This window comes from Hippopotamus amphibius, chromosome 1 (genome assembly GCF_030028045.1).
Source record: "Hippopotamus amphibius kiboko isolate mHipAmp2 chromosome 1, mHipAmp2.hap2, whole genome shotgun sequence".
NCBI lineage: Eukaryota > Metazoa > Chordata > Mammalia > Artiodactyla > Hippopotamidae > Hippopotamus > Hippopotamus amphibius.
The window spans coordinates 117,714,832-117,729,868 of NC_080186.1; the positions used below are offsets into that span (position 1 = coordinate 117,714,832).

At 51.6% G+C, this 15,037-nt stretch overlaps 1 protein-coding gene across 2 annotated transcripts in view; it reads right to left on the minus strand.

Annotated features, from left to right (window-relative positions):
• The window catches only part of KCNN3 (potassium calcium-activated channel subfamily N member 3), a 155,313-nt gene that overhangs the window by 96,800 nt on the left and 43,476 nt on the right, over positions 1 to 15,037 (minus strand). For both annotated transcript variants that reach the window (XM_057725390.1, XM_057725389.1), the window contains exon 2: positions 13,425 to 13,520. In XM_057725390.1, the coding sequence (XP_057581373.1) occupies positions 13,425 to 13,520 (96 nt within the window). The remainder of the gene's footprint in view (positions 1 to 13,424; positions 13,521 to 15,037) is intronic.

Consider the following 15,037-nt stretch of genomic DNA (forward strand, 5'->3'; position numbering starts at 1 on the left):
CTGAGCAGAGCAGTGGTGGCAGGATGGAGACAGGGCTCCTAACAGTGCCAGGGAAGCTGGGGGTGTTTCATGTGGGCAGGAGAAGACCCTGGGGAGGCCTGTGTCCAACCCATGGGGGCTTGGGTGTGAAGCTGTTGGTGCCTTACCACAGGGACAGTCAGAAGGAGCAGGAAAGAGGGGTGGGGAAACTGAGGAGGCTGCTGAAGTCTGACCCACCCAGGCCACTGGCAGCCCAAGGCTCAGTGTCCAAAGGCAAGACCAGATGCAGCCCAGATAGGCACTGGCTGGTCCTGAGGGCCAGGGGACTGGTAGAGAAGCAAGAATCAGACTCTCAAAGGGCGGGGGGGTGGGGGGAGGGCAAAAGAGAACAAGACCCAGGATGGGGCCCAGCTGGGCAGCCAGGGCTTCAAAGAAGGCCTTGGACAAGCAGGGATCGGGAGGGAAAGCAGGGAAAGCAGAGCATCATCCCGGTCTGAGGGCTGGGAATGCCACCTGGAGTTGGCAACACACACCCCCAACCCCCTGAGGCTGTTGCACCTCATCCTTGGGGTAGGCCTGGGACCCAAGGGGAGGACAACAGGGAAACCAGGGTAAGGAAGCGATTTCCAACAGACAGAGGAGCCACGATAGTTCAGAGCAGACGTTGGAGGTCCCTCCCGGAGGCGTGGCTGGGGCTGAGGGCCCTGCAGGCTGCTGCAGCATTGCTGTTGTGTCCTGGGCTTCATCATGTTCACTCTCGCCCTGTTTTGGAGGGGAGACCCCATGGCTGAGCCCAAATTCCAAGCTGCCTTCTGGTACTGCAGGAACTGGGGCAGGAGAGACAGACTAAGGACGGCGCTCCCCCCAACCCAAGTGAAGCCTAACAGGCTTGGAGACCGCCCACTTGAGTCCGGCTCTGACTATCACTGGCCACATGACCTTGGCCACACTGCTTACCTTCTGAGGCCTCAGTTGTCTTATCTATAAAACAGGGACAGTAACAGAATTCACCTCACAGGACCGACATGAGCATTCATTGAGATCGTAAGAGATCAGAGATCAACACATAGAGCCTGTCATTATTATCATTTGTGGAGTTACAAATCTTTTTCCAAATCTAAACCTGCAATCAGCACCTGGGCCTGTGATATGAGGGTGTCCGGACAGGGTGAAGGAAAGTTTGGGGGCTGATGCAGCGGGGGATGCTGGTAGGAGATAAGTGTATGAAAAAAGCCCACCGCGCTCAGAGGGCCACCCACACTCACGAGCCATCAGGTGACTGAAGGTTACATAAAAATGACAAAGTCCGGGACTTCCCTGGTGGTCCAGTGGCTAAGACTCCGCACTCCCAATGCAGGGGGCCCGGGGTCGATCCCTGGTCAGGGAACTAGATCCCACAAGCCACAACTAAGAGTTCGCATGCTGCAACTAAAGATCCCGCATGCCACAACGAAGGTCCTACACACGGCCACGAAGATCCTGGGTGCCGCAACTAAGATCCAGTGCAGACAAATAAATAAATAAATATTTTTTTAAAAAAATGACAAAGTCAGTTCTGGAGATAGATGGTGGTGATGGCTCCACAATAACGTGGATGAACTTCCTGCCACTGAAATGTACACTTAAAAAATGGTTAAAATAGTAAATTTTACATAATATCCATTTACAACAATTTCTTAAATGTTTTTTTTTTTTTGGCACACGGGCTTAGTTGCTCCGCGGCATGTGGGATTTTCCTGGAGCTGGGATCAAACCCATGACCTCTGCATTGGCAGGCGGATTCTTAACCACTGCGCCACCTAGGAAGCCCTTCTTAAATGTTTTTAATGACAAAGTCACAGCTGATCACAGGCTCAGGGTCCCTCCCACCCACCCACCAGGTTTGTACTGGGGATGCGTTCAGAGGAATGGAATTCTGTTGGATTGAATTGTATTGAATTTTTTAATTCAAAGATAAACTCAGTGCAGTTCATCTCTTTTCCAATTATTAGATTTGGGAGAATTTGCACAGTGGTGATTTTGCCATCTCTTCTCTTAAAAACAAAAAGATGTCATTTTATCAGCTTCCTGCTGAATAGAGACTAGAATTATCAGAATTTTCTTGGTCGTATAATGCAATGAAAATGGTAAAGAAATCTCTAAACACTAAAAATTCTACCTTGCCTTCCAATTTCCTACATTTTCAGAGACTCAATTATCTTTAGCCCAGATTTAGAATCATTGCACTCCTACTATGTACAACCCCCTTTCCTGGCACAGCAGGGACAGCCACAAAGACAGTTAAGAGAAAGCATGGGCCTTGCGGAGCTTATAACTGAGTGTGATGTTTCTTAATCAGGAGTAAGCCCTGGAACCCCGTGGTGCTTTCCAAACACACATCCCAGGCAGTAGTGTTCACTCGCCTGTGGGGCCAAGACATGGCACAGGGGATCTGATGCCCATCCCTGATGGAGAACGGAAGAGATCATCATTTGAAAATAGTAACAACAACAATACAAAATAGAATGAATTAACTCTGGAAAAGTCACGGACAGTACGTATTGGCACTCTCAGGGAAATAGAATATTCTATTGAGTCGAACACTAGCTCCCCGGTGACTCTGGAGAAGTGGGAGTTTGTATTCATGGAAGGAGGTTGGAACTGAGCACTGAGGAAGAGAACTCGGTCACTGACTTTAATTATCCTAAAAGCTTTAAGATGTCGGACCAGATTATATTTGTAAGAGACTTAAGAGAAGTCACCTTTAAACTTAAGGATGTTGGAGCCAAAGAACTGTCCCTTTGATTGTTTGCTATTTCAAGTTCAAGGCTATATTAAGGGGACATCCAGCTCCCTTTCTGGGCAGAGAAGCAAGGCAGTTAGAAGGGACATGTTGCTAGGACAGTCCCACAGAGGGCCTCCTGAATGCAAACTCTATCCGTCCTTGTTATCAAAACCCATTCACAGCTACTCTGTTCCCTACATTTTTCTCTGCTTATCACTGAGCATCCTTCAGACGTGGAATCCTGGATACAATCAGAGGCCCCAGAGATTGCCTGATCCAATCTGCCTACTTTACAGTTGACAAGACTCAGCTTGAGAGAGAAGTAGCTCAACCAAGCTCTCACAGTGATCAGTACCCCAGACAGACCAGCCCACAGGCCAGTCGCACCATGTAAAGGGGGCAGAGCCTTGCTGGGTGGAAGCACCTTGGGTAGGGCAGGCACTGGGGCTGTTTTTCTCAACCCTGCCATTCATTTAGCTGCCCATGTTGGGACAGTGATCTCATGTATCCCTGAATTACAGTGGAAGCTTCTTGAGAAGCAAGCCTCGGCCCCCCTCACTTTCCCGAGGCAAGGACGGTGTATGGTTTCCAAGGTAACACACAGCTGGGTGGATTCAGTCTCCCAGCACCATCTCATCCTGAACCAGCAGGAGAGGAGGAGTGGGAGGTGAGGTGACACCACCTCCCCATTTATAAACACTGACTCCTCCCGAAACCAGTTTCCCCTCTGTCCTCCTGCCAGGAGTCAAGGGCAGAGGACACCCCTGACATCCTGGAGTCCTGGAGCTGAGGAAGTTTCTGGAGGACTTGGCAAGAGGCAATTGCCTGGAAGTCAATGGAGCCGCAGGCAGATGACTCCGGAAGTCTGGAACTGGCCCTCCCGGCTGGGGCACGTCTTAACATGCCCAGGGCAACAGTTTTCACACCTGTTAGCAGACGCAGCACACGCCCTGTCAAGAAGCACGACACAGGATGACATTTCCAACTGACAAAACAGAAAGTCAATACAGGCAGCTGAGAAACAGCCTTGCTGCGCCATGGGCTCCGGGTTGCCCTGAGACTCGAGGGTTGGGAGAGAGCCGCAGGAGGCCGTCACCCCTAGGGAAGGGGTGACACGGCAGGAAAACCCTCTCTGGGGCAGAAAGCGTTAAAGCCAAGTGTTCAAATATTTTGCAAATAAAACCAAAATGTCACACAGAGACTGCCAGGGCTGGCGTGGTAACCATGGCAATCGACGGCCAGCAGCAGATCTCAGAGCCAAGAGGCTCTGGGGCTGAGGTCTGTGATGAGAGGGGACGAAGGGATGGTGACGAGGGTCACAGCGGGCACGGCCAGCCCAGCTCCCGGGGGCACCGCTGATACCCCTGACCCCTCACGATGCACAAGCAAGATCTGTGGGCTTCAGGCCAATCTCTGAGTCTTATACTCCATTTTCTCTCCCGTGGAGCAAGGGGAGAATAAATCGGCCCATCTGCTCCCCGGGCTTGTCGTTCGTTCATTTGGTTACACTTACTGAATCCCTGCTATGTGCTGGGTGCTCTTGGCTGTGGGCCAGACCAGTCAATCCACGTCAGTCCCCACCAGCATGGGCACACGACCTGAGCCGGTGTCCAGCCAACTCCTAGAAGGGGCGCCTTGCCCGGGGAGTGCGGGCGGCCACAAAGATTCCTGGAGGAGGAAATATCTGTGCTGAAACCTAAAAGTCATAGAGGTGAAGTCAGACAGGCAAGAGGTCTGCCAATATACGTGAAAACACTCCAAAAAATACAAAGCACTAGACAAGATGAGGTGACACCATCGTCACCGAGGCCGTTGCTAACACATCATCCTCTCAGCTTTCTGTCTTTGAAGGGTCGTCTGACAAGGAGTCATGGTGTTCAGACTGAGCAGCTACTCGCCTCCTCTTTCCTCCTCTCCTTTCAGCCATACAGGTACAGGCAGGCCGGTGGGAGGGCAGGTGCCGTCCTCAGCTGATGCGCGGTGGCCTGGCCAGGCGCTGTCCCCTGGACACACCCCCATTTTCAATGTCCTTCATGTGCTGCCATCTGTCCGGGAAGCGTTCATTAGCATGGAGCAGGAGATGCTCGTGAGCTTAGCAGAGGAGGCCACCATCCAGAATTTTCCTGTCAAGCCCCGTGGTCCTGGAGCCAGCCTAGGTGCCTGGAGTTCCCGCCTCCTCTCTGTGCAGCACACCCAGATGAAGGAGCTCATGTCCTCAGACAGAGCAGGCTGAGAGGGCCGTCTGGAGGTCTAGGGATCTCAGGGCTGCCCACTCTGCTCAGTTCTAAAGGAGTACCTTGTCCACTGGCCCATCTATGAGCCCAGTGAAGGCCCTTCAAATCCATCAGCCAACCAGCCAGAGACATCCTTAGGATATGCCTATCAGGGGCCTGCAAAGATAGACCCCAGCCCCACAAGGGTGAGGCAGCTGCTGCCTCCCCTGGACACACCTTCCCTTCTCTTTTCTCTCATGCCCCTGAAATGATCCAGGCCAGTTTCATCCCAAACACAAAGGCTCTGCTCCCAGTGAATACATGGCTTCGTTAAAGTCTCTTCTCCCCATGAGAGTTGCCTGGCCCTCTGTGGCCACATGGTGTTTCCCACACACCTCATACCTTGGGCCTTTTCAGCCTGGGTCACAGTGGATCAAAGTCTAGGACAAGCAGCTTGCAAAGGCAGGGACTGGGTCTGAATTATTTCTGGATACTCGATGCCTGACACACAGTAGTCCTTACCTTACAGATAAGTTCAGGATGTGACTTGAGCCCACTTTCTTCTATAGGGAGAAAGGAGAGTGAGGGCACAAAGCAAGACTCAGCCTGAACCATTGGGTCCATTCCCCGATGGGGTGACGTCCCTAACTCATTTAGCAGTGGGCCCCCAAAGCATCTGGACCAGGGACACCTCCCGCATCCCGGATGCCCCGTCTCTATGATAGCAGGTTATCCGTACCCAAGAGGATGCTCCAACCTATGGGACATGATGCCGCAGCACGTGAGACTTTTTGTAACGTGAGCTGTCTCTTGAATATAATTTATGTCCTACAATTTGAAGTAATGTCCCTGTCAGCTGAGAACTCCATTACTATTTAATAAAAATACCCATTTTTACACATCTAATAACTTAAAAATCTCCACTTTTATTGGTGTCCTATGTTTCAAATTCATGAGGTTGAAGACCTATATCTTGTCACTATCGTTATGTTTCGGTCAGGTTTGAAGTAGACTAGACGCCTCTGGAAGCCAACTCCAGATCTTGGTCTGACTGATACCTTTTACTTTGAATATGTCCAACAACCACAGACTGAAATGAATGATCGCTAAAGTTCCCATCGACACACTGGGTGGTGGGAAATCTGCCACTGCTTATGTCCTGTCCTAGGTTCACAGCAGTCCCCCCATTTTAACTTGATAAAGATTAATTGAGCCCTGCTGCGTGCCAGGTACTGCCCTGTAGCTTCCTGCTCCTGTAGCCTCATTAAGGACCCCAAGGCTTGGCGCCACACCTCTAGATGTGGGTGTGTCTGCACTTCCCACCACCCCCGCTCCCATCCCCTACCCTGTCCCCCAGGTTCTGAGCCAGGGCACTCCCTCCCTGGGGCACTGGATCCCTTCCCCTCCTGTGTGCTCCTGGACCAGAACCTGGCCCCTGGTTATTTCCTCTCCCTCTCAACTGCCTCCTTCCTGACAGCTGATACAACACATGCAGTCTCTCCAGGCTACATACGCAGACCAACATCCCTCCCTCAGCACTCTGTCCTCTCCAGCTGCCACTCTGCCTTCCCTCAGTTCATAGCCAACCTTCTTAGAAGACTGGCCAGTATTCAGTGTCTCTACTTTTCTCATCTCCCACTTGGTCCTCCTTTTCCCCTTCTACTGCCCTGTGACTGTCACTCTCGATGACTGTGCTGAGGAAGGGCACAGTGACCTTCCCACAGCCTGATGCAAAGGACCAGTGTGGTTCCCCAAATCCTTGACCCCCTCCTATGGCATAACCAACACCTCCTGCTCTGTCCTGGCTTTGTGACTCCCTCCCTCCGGGGCCTCCACTGACTTCCCTAACTGTTCCCTTCTCCTTTGTGGGCTCCTCTTCCTCCTCCCACTTCTTGCTCGATGATGTCCTTCTGGGAATCTGTCCCATGCCTCCTCTCATCCCACTGCCTCCTGCTTATCCAGGCTTATCCTCTGCACCACTATCCTGGAGGCAGCTGGATGCCCAGCCCCCAAAGCTCAACTTCGACACGTCTGAAACAAACCTGGTCATCATACCCACCTCAACCTTCTTCTGTGGTTTCAACCATAATGAATGGCACTCCCAGCCACTGAGTTACCCAAGCAACTGCTGGACTCCTCCTTTCCCTTCAGACAGTACCTCCAACCTAATAGATGACCAAGTCTGGTGAATTCCACTTGTTCAACATCTCTTATGCACAGTCTCTCCTGTCCCGGTTCTTGTCCTGCCATGATTCAGGGTGTCACCATCCCTCATCTTGATCATGGAAACATGTTTCAAGTAGTCTTCCTGCCTCTGAAATTGGTCCTTGCAACATTTGCCATGCTGCAGCAAAAATGCAGATCTGATCATCTCTCTCCCCAGCTTGAACCCCTTCCATGGTTCTCTCTGCTGTCCACAGAACAGTTCCAAAACCCTTCAGCAGACAAGTTCCTTCTGGTCCTGCCATGCTCCAGAGAGGACCTGCCCCACTACCCAGGACCTTGTCCTGGAGGTGTTCTGAATGCACTCTGCAGTTTCTCATCTCAGGGCCTCCATTTATTTTGAGACCTCTGCCTGGGATATCCTTTCCATGCTGTCAGCCCGGCAAATATGTCCTCACCGAAGCTAAGGTGTTCTGCACATATTATGTAATTTGATCTACACAACAACCCTGTGGTGGGTACTATTATTCGTCCCATTTTGCAGAAAGGAAATAGACTAAGAGGGACTCAGTAACTTGCTAAAGGCTACCATACATACTGCAGTGTGACAAAGATCATGATGTGAACCCAAGCTGGGCTACTCTAAAATCTGTGTTCTCAGCCTCCTGCTACCCTGCCTTCCAGGACGGCGCTAAAGACAGTCATTACAGCTGTGGGTTCACTCAACACTGGCAACTGCTTGGAGAAGCAAAAGTGATTTCAGGGTTTCCAGCACAGAGAACTGGACAACAGTCCCAGGCTCTGCACAGAGTAGACCCTCATTAAGTATACACTGAATGGATGAATGTGGTAGATGGGTAAGAGGAGGGAGGATATTGGGGGAGCAGTAAAGCACTCAGTGTCCCACCGGTCAGAATGGCCATCATCAAACAGTCTACACATAACAAATGCTGGAGAGGGTGTGGAGAAAAGGGAACCTTCCCACACAGTTGGTGAGAATGTAAATTGGTGCAGCCACTATGGAAAACAGAATGGAGGTTCCTTAAAAAACTAAAAATAGAGCTACCATGTGATCCAGCAATCCCACTCCTGGGCATGTATCCAGAAGAGATGAAAACTCTAATTCAAAAAGATACGGGCACCCCAGTGTTCACAGTGCCACCATTTACAACAGCCAGGACACGGAAGCAACCTAAATGTCCATCAACAGATGAATGGATAAAGAAGATATGGTACATATACACAATGGAATATTACTCAGCTGTAAAAAGCAATGAAACTGGGACACTTTTAGAGACATGGATGGACCTAGAGACTGTCATACAGAGTGAAGTGAGTCAGAAAGAAAAAAACAAATATCGTATATTAACACATATATGTGGACTATAGAAAAATGGTACAAATCAACCAGTTTGCAAGGTGGAAATAGAGACACAGATGTAGAGAAAAAACATATGGACACCAAGTGGGGAAAGCGGGGAGTGTTGGGGGGGGGAATGAATTGGGAGATTGGGATACCAAATTGTACACTCTAAATATATGCAGTTTATTGTAAACAATAAACAATAAAAAATTAAAAAAAAAAAGATATGGGCACCTCAGTGTTCACAGTGCCACCATTTACAGCAGCCAGGACACGGAAGCAACCTAAGTGTCCATCGACAGAGGACTGGATAAAGAAGATGTGGTACATATATGCAATGGAATATTACTCAGCCATAAAAAAGAATGAAATAATGCCTTTCATTTGCAGCAACATGGATGGACCCAGAGATTATCAAACTAAGTAAGTCAGACAGAGAAAGACAAATATCATGTGATATCAGTGATATGTGGAAGCTAAAAAATAGTAAAAATGAACTTGTTTACAAAACAGAAACAGACTCACAGACATAGAAAACAAACTTATGGGGTTACCAAAGGGGGAATAAATTAGGAGTTTGGGATTAACAGATACACACTACTACGTATAAAATAATACACAATAAGGACCTACTCTATAGCTATACAGGGAACTATATTCAGTATCCTGTAATAAACCATAATGGAAAAGAATCTAGAAAAGAATATATATATATATATATATATAACTGAATCACTTTGCGGTATACCTGAAACTAACACAACATTGTAAATCAACTATACTTCAATAGAGAGACAGAAAGAGAGAGAGAGAGAGAGAGAGAAAGAGAGAGAGAGAGAGAGAAAGGAAGGAAGGAAGGAAGGAAGGAAGGAAGGAAGGAAGGAAGGAAGGAAGGAAGGAAGGAAGGAAGAGAAAGAACGAGGAAAGAAAAGGGAAGGGAAGGGAAGGAAGGAAGGAAGGAAGGAAGGAAGAGAAAGAGAGAGAGAGAGGGAGGGAGGGAAGGAATAAGGAATGAGTTCAGTGTTTTCGTGTTGAGCCAGAGGTGTGCCAAAGAGTCTGCAGCCTGGGGAGAGGAGGCTGGGGCTGTCAATCTGGGACGTGCTGGTGATTGTCAAACCGCAGAAATAAATGGACTCTCGAAAGGAGAGTGCAGCTTTTAAAGTTTTGACGCCTAACACCAAAACCAATGCATTTTGCTTTTCATGTCTTTCTAGGGCACACTAGCCTGAGGACACAGATGTCTGGGTCTTTGACGGCTCTGTGCTCCAAGACGACAAGAGAAGAGGACACCAAGGAGGGATGGGGCAGCCATCCTCAAACCACAGGGGCTGCCTCGTGGGAAACACAGGCACCTCATTTTCCCTGCTCCAGAGGGGAGGCGGGCTGAGTGGAAGTTCCAGAGAGGCCCATTTCCTCTCAGTGGAAGGGCAGACCTTCTAAAACTCACACTGCCCAGCCAGGGAGAGTCTCCCTCAACAGGTAGTGACTCCCTGTGACAGGCCGGCCCACAGAGGCTGGAGGGGCCTCCTGCCCTGGGATGGGGTACACCCCATCACCTCTAAGAACCTTCCAAGCCTCAGGTGTATGCCTTGAAGCCAGAGTTTGGTTGAGAGGTTCCCAATAAGGTTTTAGAATTCTTCTTTCTCAAAAACCAAGTTCTTCAAACTAGTAGCAAATAGGAATACTATTCTGGAAGGTACTCCTAGCCTCCTGTGTGTGTTGGGCCTGGGCCAGGGGCCTGGATGTGAGCGACTGGGGCAGGGCTGGGGGCAGGGGGACACACGGTCATCCGGTTCCTGCTAAAAGTCAGCCAAGTCAGCAGCAACTGGTGTGGATGAGGAAGCGGTGAGCATATTCTTGACACAAGCCCCTGACTTCACCCCACGGAGGAGAGGAGCCACACCCTGACCCGCCCTGCTTCCCAAGAGATGAGCAGCAGCTGGCCTTCCCCTACGGAAGAGGTTTTCCAAGTGTCCCCTCCGGATAAGCACCAGCAGTCATGCTTGGGATAACCCTCCCTCCGCTCTCAGGAAGCAGGTCCCCAGCTGGTGGGCACCAGGCCTCAATCGGAGAACTACAGAATCAGGGTGGGGGGAGCTTAGGATCCCCAATGAACAGATGTGGAAACTGAGGCCCAAGACCACAGAGCTAAGTCATGGTCTAAATGGCTTAGGAAACCAGATGTCTTGAATCAGCACGCTTTTGTTCAAAACATGCCCTGCAGACACCTGCTCTCTGTCAGACACTGTGGGTCCCTGGAAACACAAAGATTAACAGCGTCACTGTCCCTGAGGTTGGGGAAAAGGACACAGAGCAGAAAACTTACACTTTGGTCAGGTGAGTGCATACGAGGGCCCTGCTGCCCGTCCGGGCCCAAACCATGCCATTTCCCTCTGGCAGGAGAAGGTCCTGCTGGACCTTTCCAGAAGAAAGAACTTTACTGGACAGGCACGAGGCACAGAGAGAGCCAGGTTCTGGTGACTCCCCACGTGACGGTGGGCCAGGTAGGATAAGGGGCGGGACAGTGGGAGCTGAGAGTGCAGGCAGGGCCAGGCCAGAGCAGGGAGGAAGTCCAACCACCTGCCAGTACCGGGCAGTCATGACAGTGACCATCTGGTGGGCACAGGCCGTACATGCATGAGGTCCAGCTGGAAGCAGAGGGACAGAGGTCCCAGGAAAGAGACCGGTTTCCATTTCACGAAGGCCCACTCGGTACTGTCAACTGTTACCCACCCTCTTACGAGTTCAGCAAGTGGGTGATATGAGTTCCATACTTCAGATGAGGAAACCGAGGCCCAGAGCAGTTGTTACTGGCCCAAGGTCATGCAGGCTGAACTGTCTGAGCCAGGATTCAAGGCCACTGACTTCACTTTGTTTCTCCAAACTGCGAGTGTCAGGCCAAGACAAGTGACTGAAATATCCTCCTCTGCTGCCCATAATCAGGGTGAAGCAGAGACTGGCTGTGAGCTGAGGATGGACAAAGTGCACCCAGCTAGGGGCTGGCCTGTCAGCATCACGGCCCTGCCACCAGGCCGGAACTGAGGTCAGAACCGCAGTGGGCTGGGATAGGGTCTGAGGGCTGAGGCGGCCAGCCAGCCCGGGGGCGGGGGTGGGACAGGACCCGAGGAGAATCCGAGGGAGGGACGCCTGGCTCTTCCAGTCTCCGCGCCTGGAGTGGAAAGCGGCATCGGCAGCCTGGCCAAGTGGAAGCACCGTGCGGGCGTGAGGCTGAGATCAGCCCCCTTCCCCTCCCTCGAGCCTGGATCACCGCGGAGCTTCATGACTCTGCCTTTTTCTCTGGCCTGTGTGACCCCTCTGCACAGGTCAAGGTGATACATAGTAGTAGAAATGCCCTCTAGATGAGGGATCGGGGGCTCAGAGAAGTTGAGGACATACCGGGGTCCCACAGCTGGTTTGGGGGGGGTGAACCTGGCCGGGAACCCCGACTGTGAGTCCTGGTCCCATTCCCGTTCCTTGCCTGTTCCTCCTGCCGGCACTCCTGGCTCCTTTCTGGGATTGACTGGACCACAGTCTGGCTTAAAGCTCACCCGTGCTGTCCAGGTCAGACCCCACGAAGGAAGCTGCTTGGTGGCGTCTGGGACTGTCAGTCTTCAGGGCACAACCTCAGTCCCCATACCTGTGACCCACCCCGGAGACTAAAGAGTCCCCACCTTCTAGAGTTGCACCCTCTGGTCATCAACAGAGTGGAGGCAAGGTGGCCTGGAGCCGAGGCGCCCACCCCCAGGCCAGGAAAGCAGACCCCCTCCCCTCCAGGAGCAGGAGGAGCTCGCCCGTCTCTGCCTGTGCAGCCACTCAACCCAGACGTGCTGAGTGACAAAGGGATGAGACTTGAAGTGTGTTACAGTTTGCAGAGCTCTCTCATACACTCCCCATTCAACCTCACAACAACCCACAAATGCTGGAATAAAACCCCTCCTGTTCCAGACGAGAAACTGTTCACACGTTCCAGCCCAGAAAGGTCGCAGGGATGGCCAAAGACACGCTATGAGAAGAGGTCATGGCCGAGACCCGGCCACAGATTTTCTGACTCAGTTCTCGTCTTTGTCAATTTCTCGCCTGCTGCCCAGATGTGGATCTATCTGCGCTCCTCCAGCCAAAGGACAGGGGTTACATTCAGATGCTCATGCATGGGAGAAAAAACATCTGGGTACTTTAGAACTACCCAGGGCCCCAGCAGAGCAGATCAGCCCAAAGGGCTGGGGGAACGAGGGAGACCCAGTGTCATGAGAAGATGCCACAGATTTGCTCGTTCCTGCCTGCCCTTCCCAGCCCAGGCTTCCTACATCGGCCAAACTGGAGTGCACCCCAGAGGTCAAGCCAGTATTTCTCTGGGTGCCAATCACTCCTGGGCGGCAAGAAACAGAGGCCTCCTCGGCCACAGCAGCTTCTATTCTATCTAGAGAATGACTCCTCCCTGGCACAGTCCAGGGAGTGGTAAAGTCTACATCAGTCAGAAATATATACTCCTGGTGGTATTTGGTGCTGTGTGTGTGTGTGTGTGTGTGTGTGTGTGTGTGTGTGTGTACAGGAGCACAGGAGGCTGGTCTGCTTCACTTGGGAGATTCAGTGGCTCAAGTTCAGAAAGGGTCCAGCAAGAGATAGAAAGGGCAAAGCAAGTCTCACAGTAAAATGGTGCGAAAGGAAGATTTCGAGCAGGGCTGCCCCCCAAATCATGAAGCCGTGTTTGCCTCTGGGATCCCCACCTGAAGATAAGGTCACAGTTGTCCTAAAGCCACAGGGCAGCCTCACAATTCCCTCTCCCAGAAGGGTCCAAACCGAAAGAGAAGAGCTACAATCTCAGATACCATTTGGTGAAATCACCCGAGTAGCTACTGAGGGGGTGGGTTTGGGGATGGGGACGGGCTCAGCCTGGAGCAAAGGAATGGGCCCTGCATGAAGAGGTGCGGGCGGGGGCACCTACCTGGACTTCACGTGTGTGATAGGCGATGATCAAACCCAAAAGGATGATGGTGGACAGACTGATAAGGCATTTCAGGGCCAACGAAAACATGGAATCCTGCAGGAGAAACGGAAACAGAGGATTAGGGAAATCTGGGATGGAGCATCTCATTCTACTCGGAGGCTGTATAAAGGGGTGGGTGTGGGGGGCAGTGAAGGCAAAGGAAAGACTGTCACCAGTGCTTCCTGGGAGCGGGATAAAGCACAAAGGCAGCCTGAGCCCTGAAAGTACCTCGGGCTGAGCCCTGGGCCGGCTCGGCCTCAGCAGCTACCCTCTGAGCCTCTGTTTTCTAGGGTTAAATCATATTTGCATTCCTGGGATGAACCCTGCTTGGGTGTGATGTATTATGTTTGTTATACATGGCTAGATTCAGTTTGCGGATGTGTTGTTTAGAATTTTTGCCTCCGGGCTCATAAGTCACACGAACATAATTCCTTTCTGTGCCGCTATCATGTGGTTTGGGCATCAACACTGTGCCAGCTCGGGCCTCTCTTTTCCCTCAACAAACCTGAACCGGAGGATTCCGAGGTCCCTCCAACTCTGACAGTGCAGAGTTCTTTCAGGAACGAATGAGAATGTCCTCATAGCGGCTCTCGTCTCCTGTCCAAGGGCGGGGGGTTGGGGGAGCGAGGGCAGCAGAGGAGCTACTGGGGAGAGAAGAGGGCCGAGCATAGGAGCAGAGAGGGGTCCTAGGCAGGAGAAGGACCCTGAGAGTCCCTCCAGCTGAGGCTGGGGGAGACAGGGTGGGCCACCTGGCCCTCACTGCAGTCCTCCAGCCCGAGGGCCGCTTAGGGGACCCATGTGATTAGCAGCAAGAGCTCTGGGGCCAGCCCACTGGATCCAAACCCTGACACAGCCACTTACTAGCCACATCACCCCGGCTGCTTACTCCATCTCTCTGCGCTCGATTGTCTCAGGCATCAGATGGGGATAACATCAGTACCCACCTCTCAGGGCTGCTGTGAAGGAGAAAGGCATTTGTCTATGTAAAGTGCCTAGCCCAGTGCCAGGCCCTGTGAGGGCCGGCTACTGTCATTTACCTCACCTCCTCTACAAGGCTGGTGCCCGTCTGGGCATTTGGAAGCCAAGGAGCAGAGGTGGCACCCAGTCCCAAAGGAAGGCAGGAACATAGCCCTGAGCAAAGGTAGCAGAGAGCCAGGCAGTACTTCCAAGCACTGTGTCACGGCCCCGCACATCCAGAGAGATGCACTCCACAGGAGAAACAGCCCCTGTGCTCCAGAAACAGAAAATGCCTATCTGTAAAGCAGCTTACAGTTTACAAGATGGTTTCACATCTTGATCTCATCCATCCTCGAGACAGCCCTTGGCCTCTAGCCCAACTTTACAGATATCACAGGCAGAGGCTCAGAGGGGTGAGTGGCTTGTGCCAGAGTTCAAAGCCAAGGCCTCTGGCTCCCAGTCCAGAGCACTGCCCACAAGCCCTCAGGCCCACTCTCCAATGGAAAACAGTAAAAATGTGAGACATACCCATTGACACAGACACAAATGACAACTTAGGACAATAATGGAAGGTGTTTCAAAGGTGGGATATGATTAGTTACCATATGAAACCT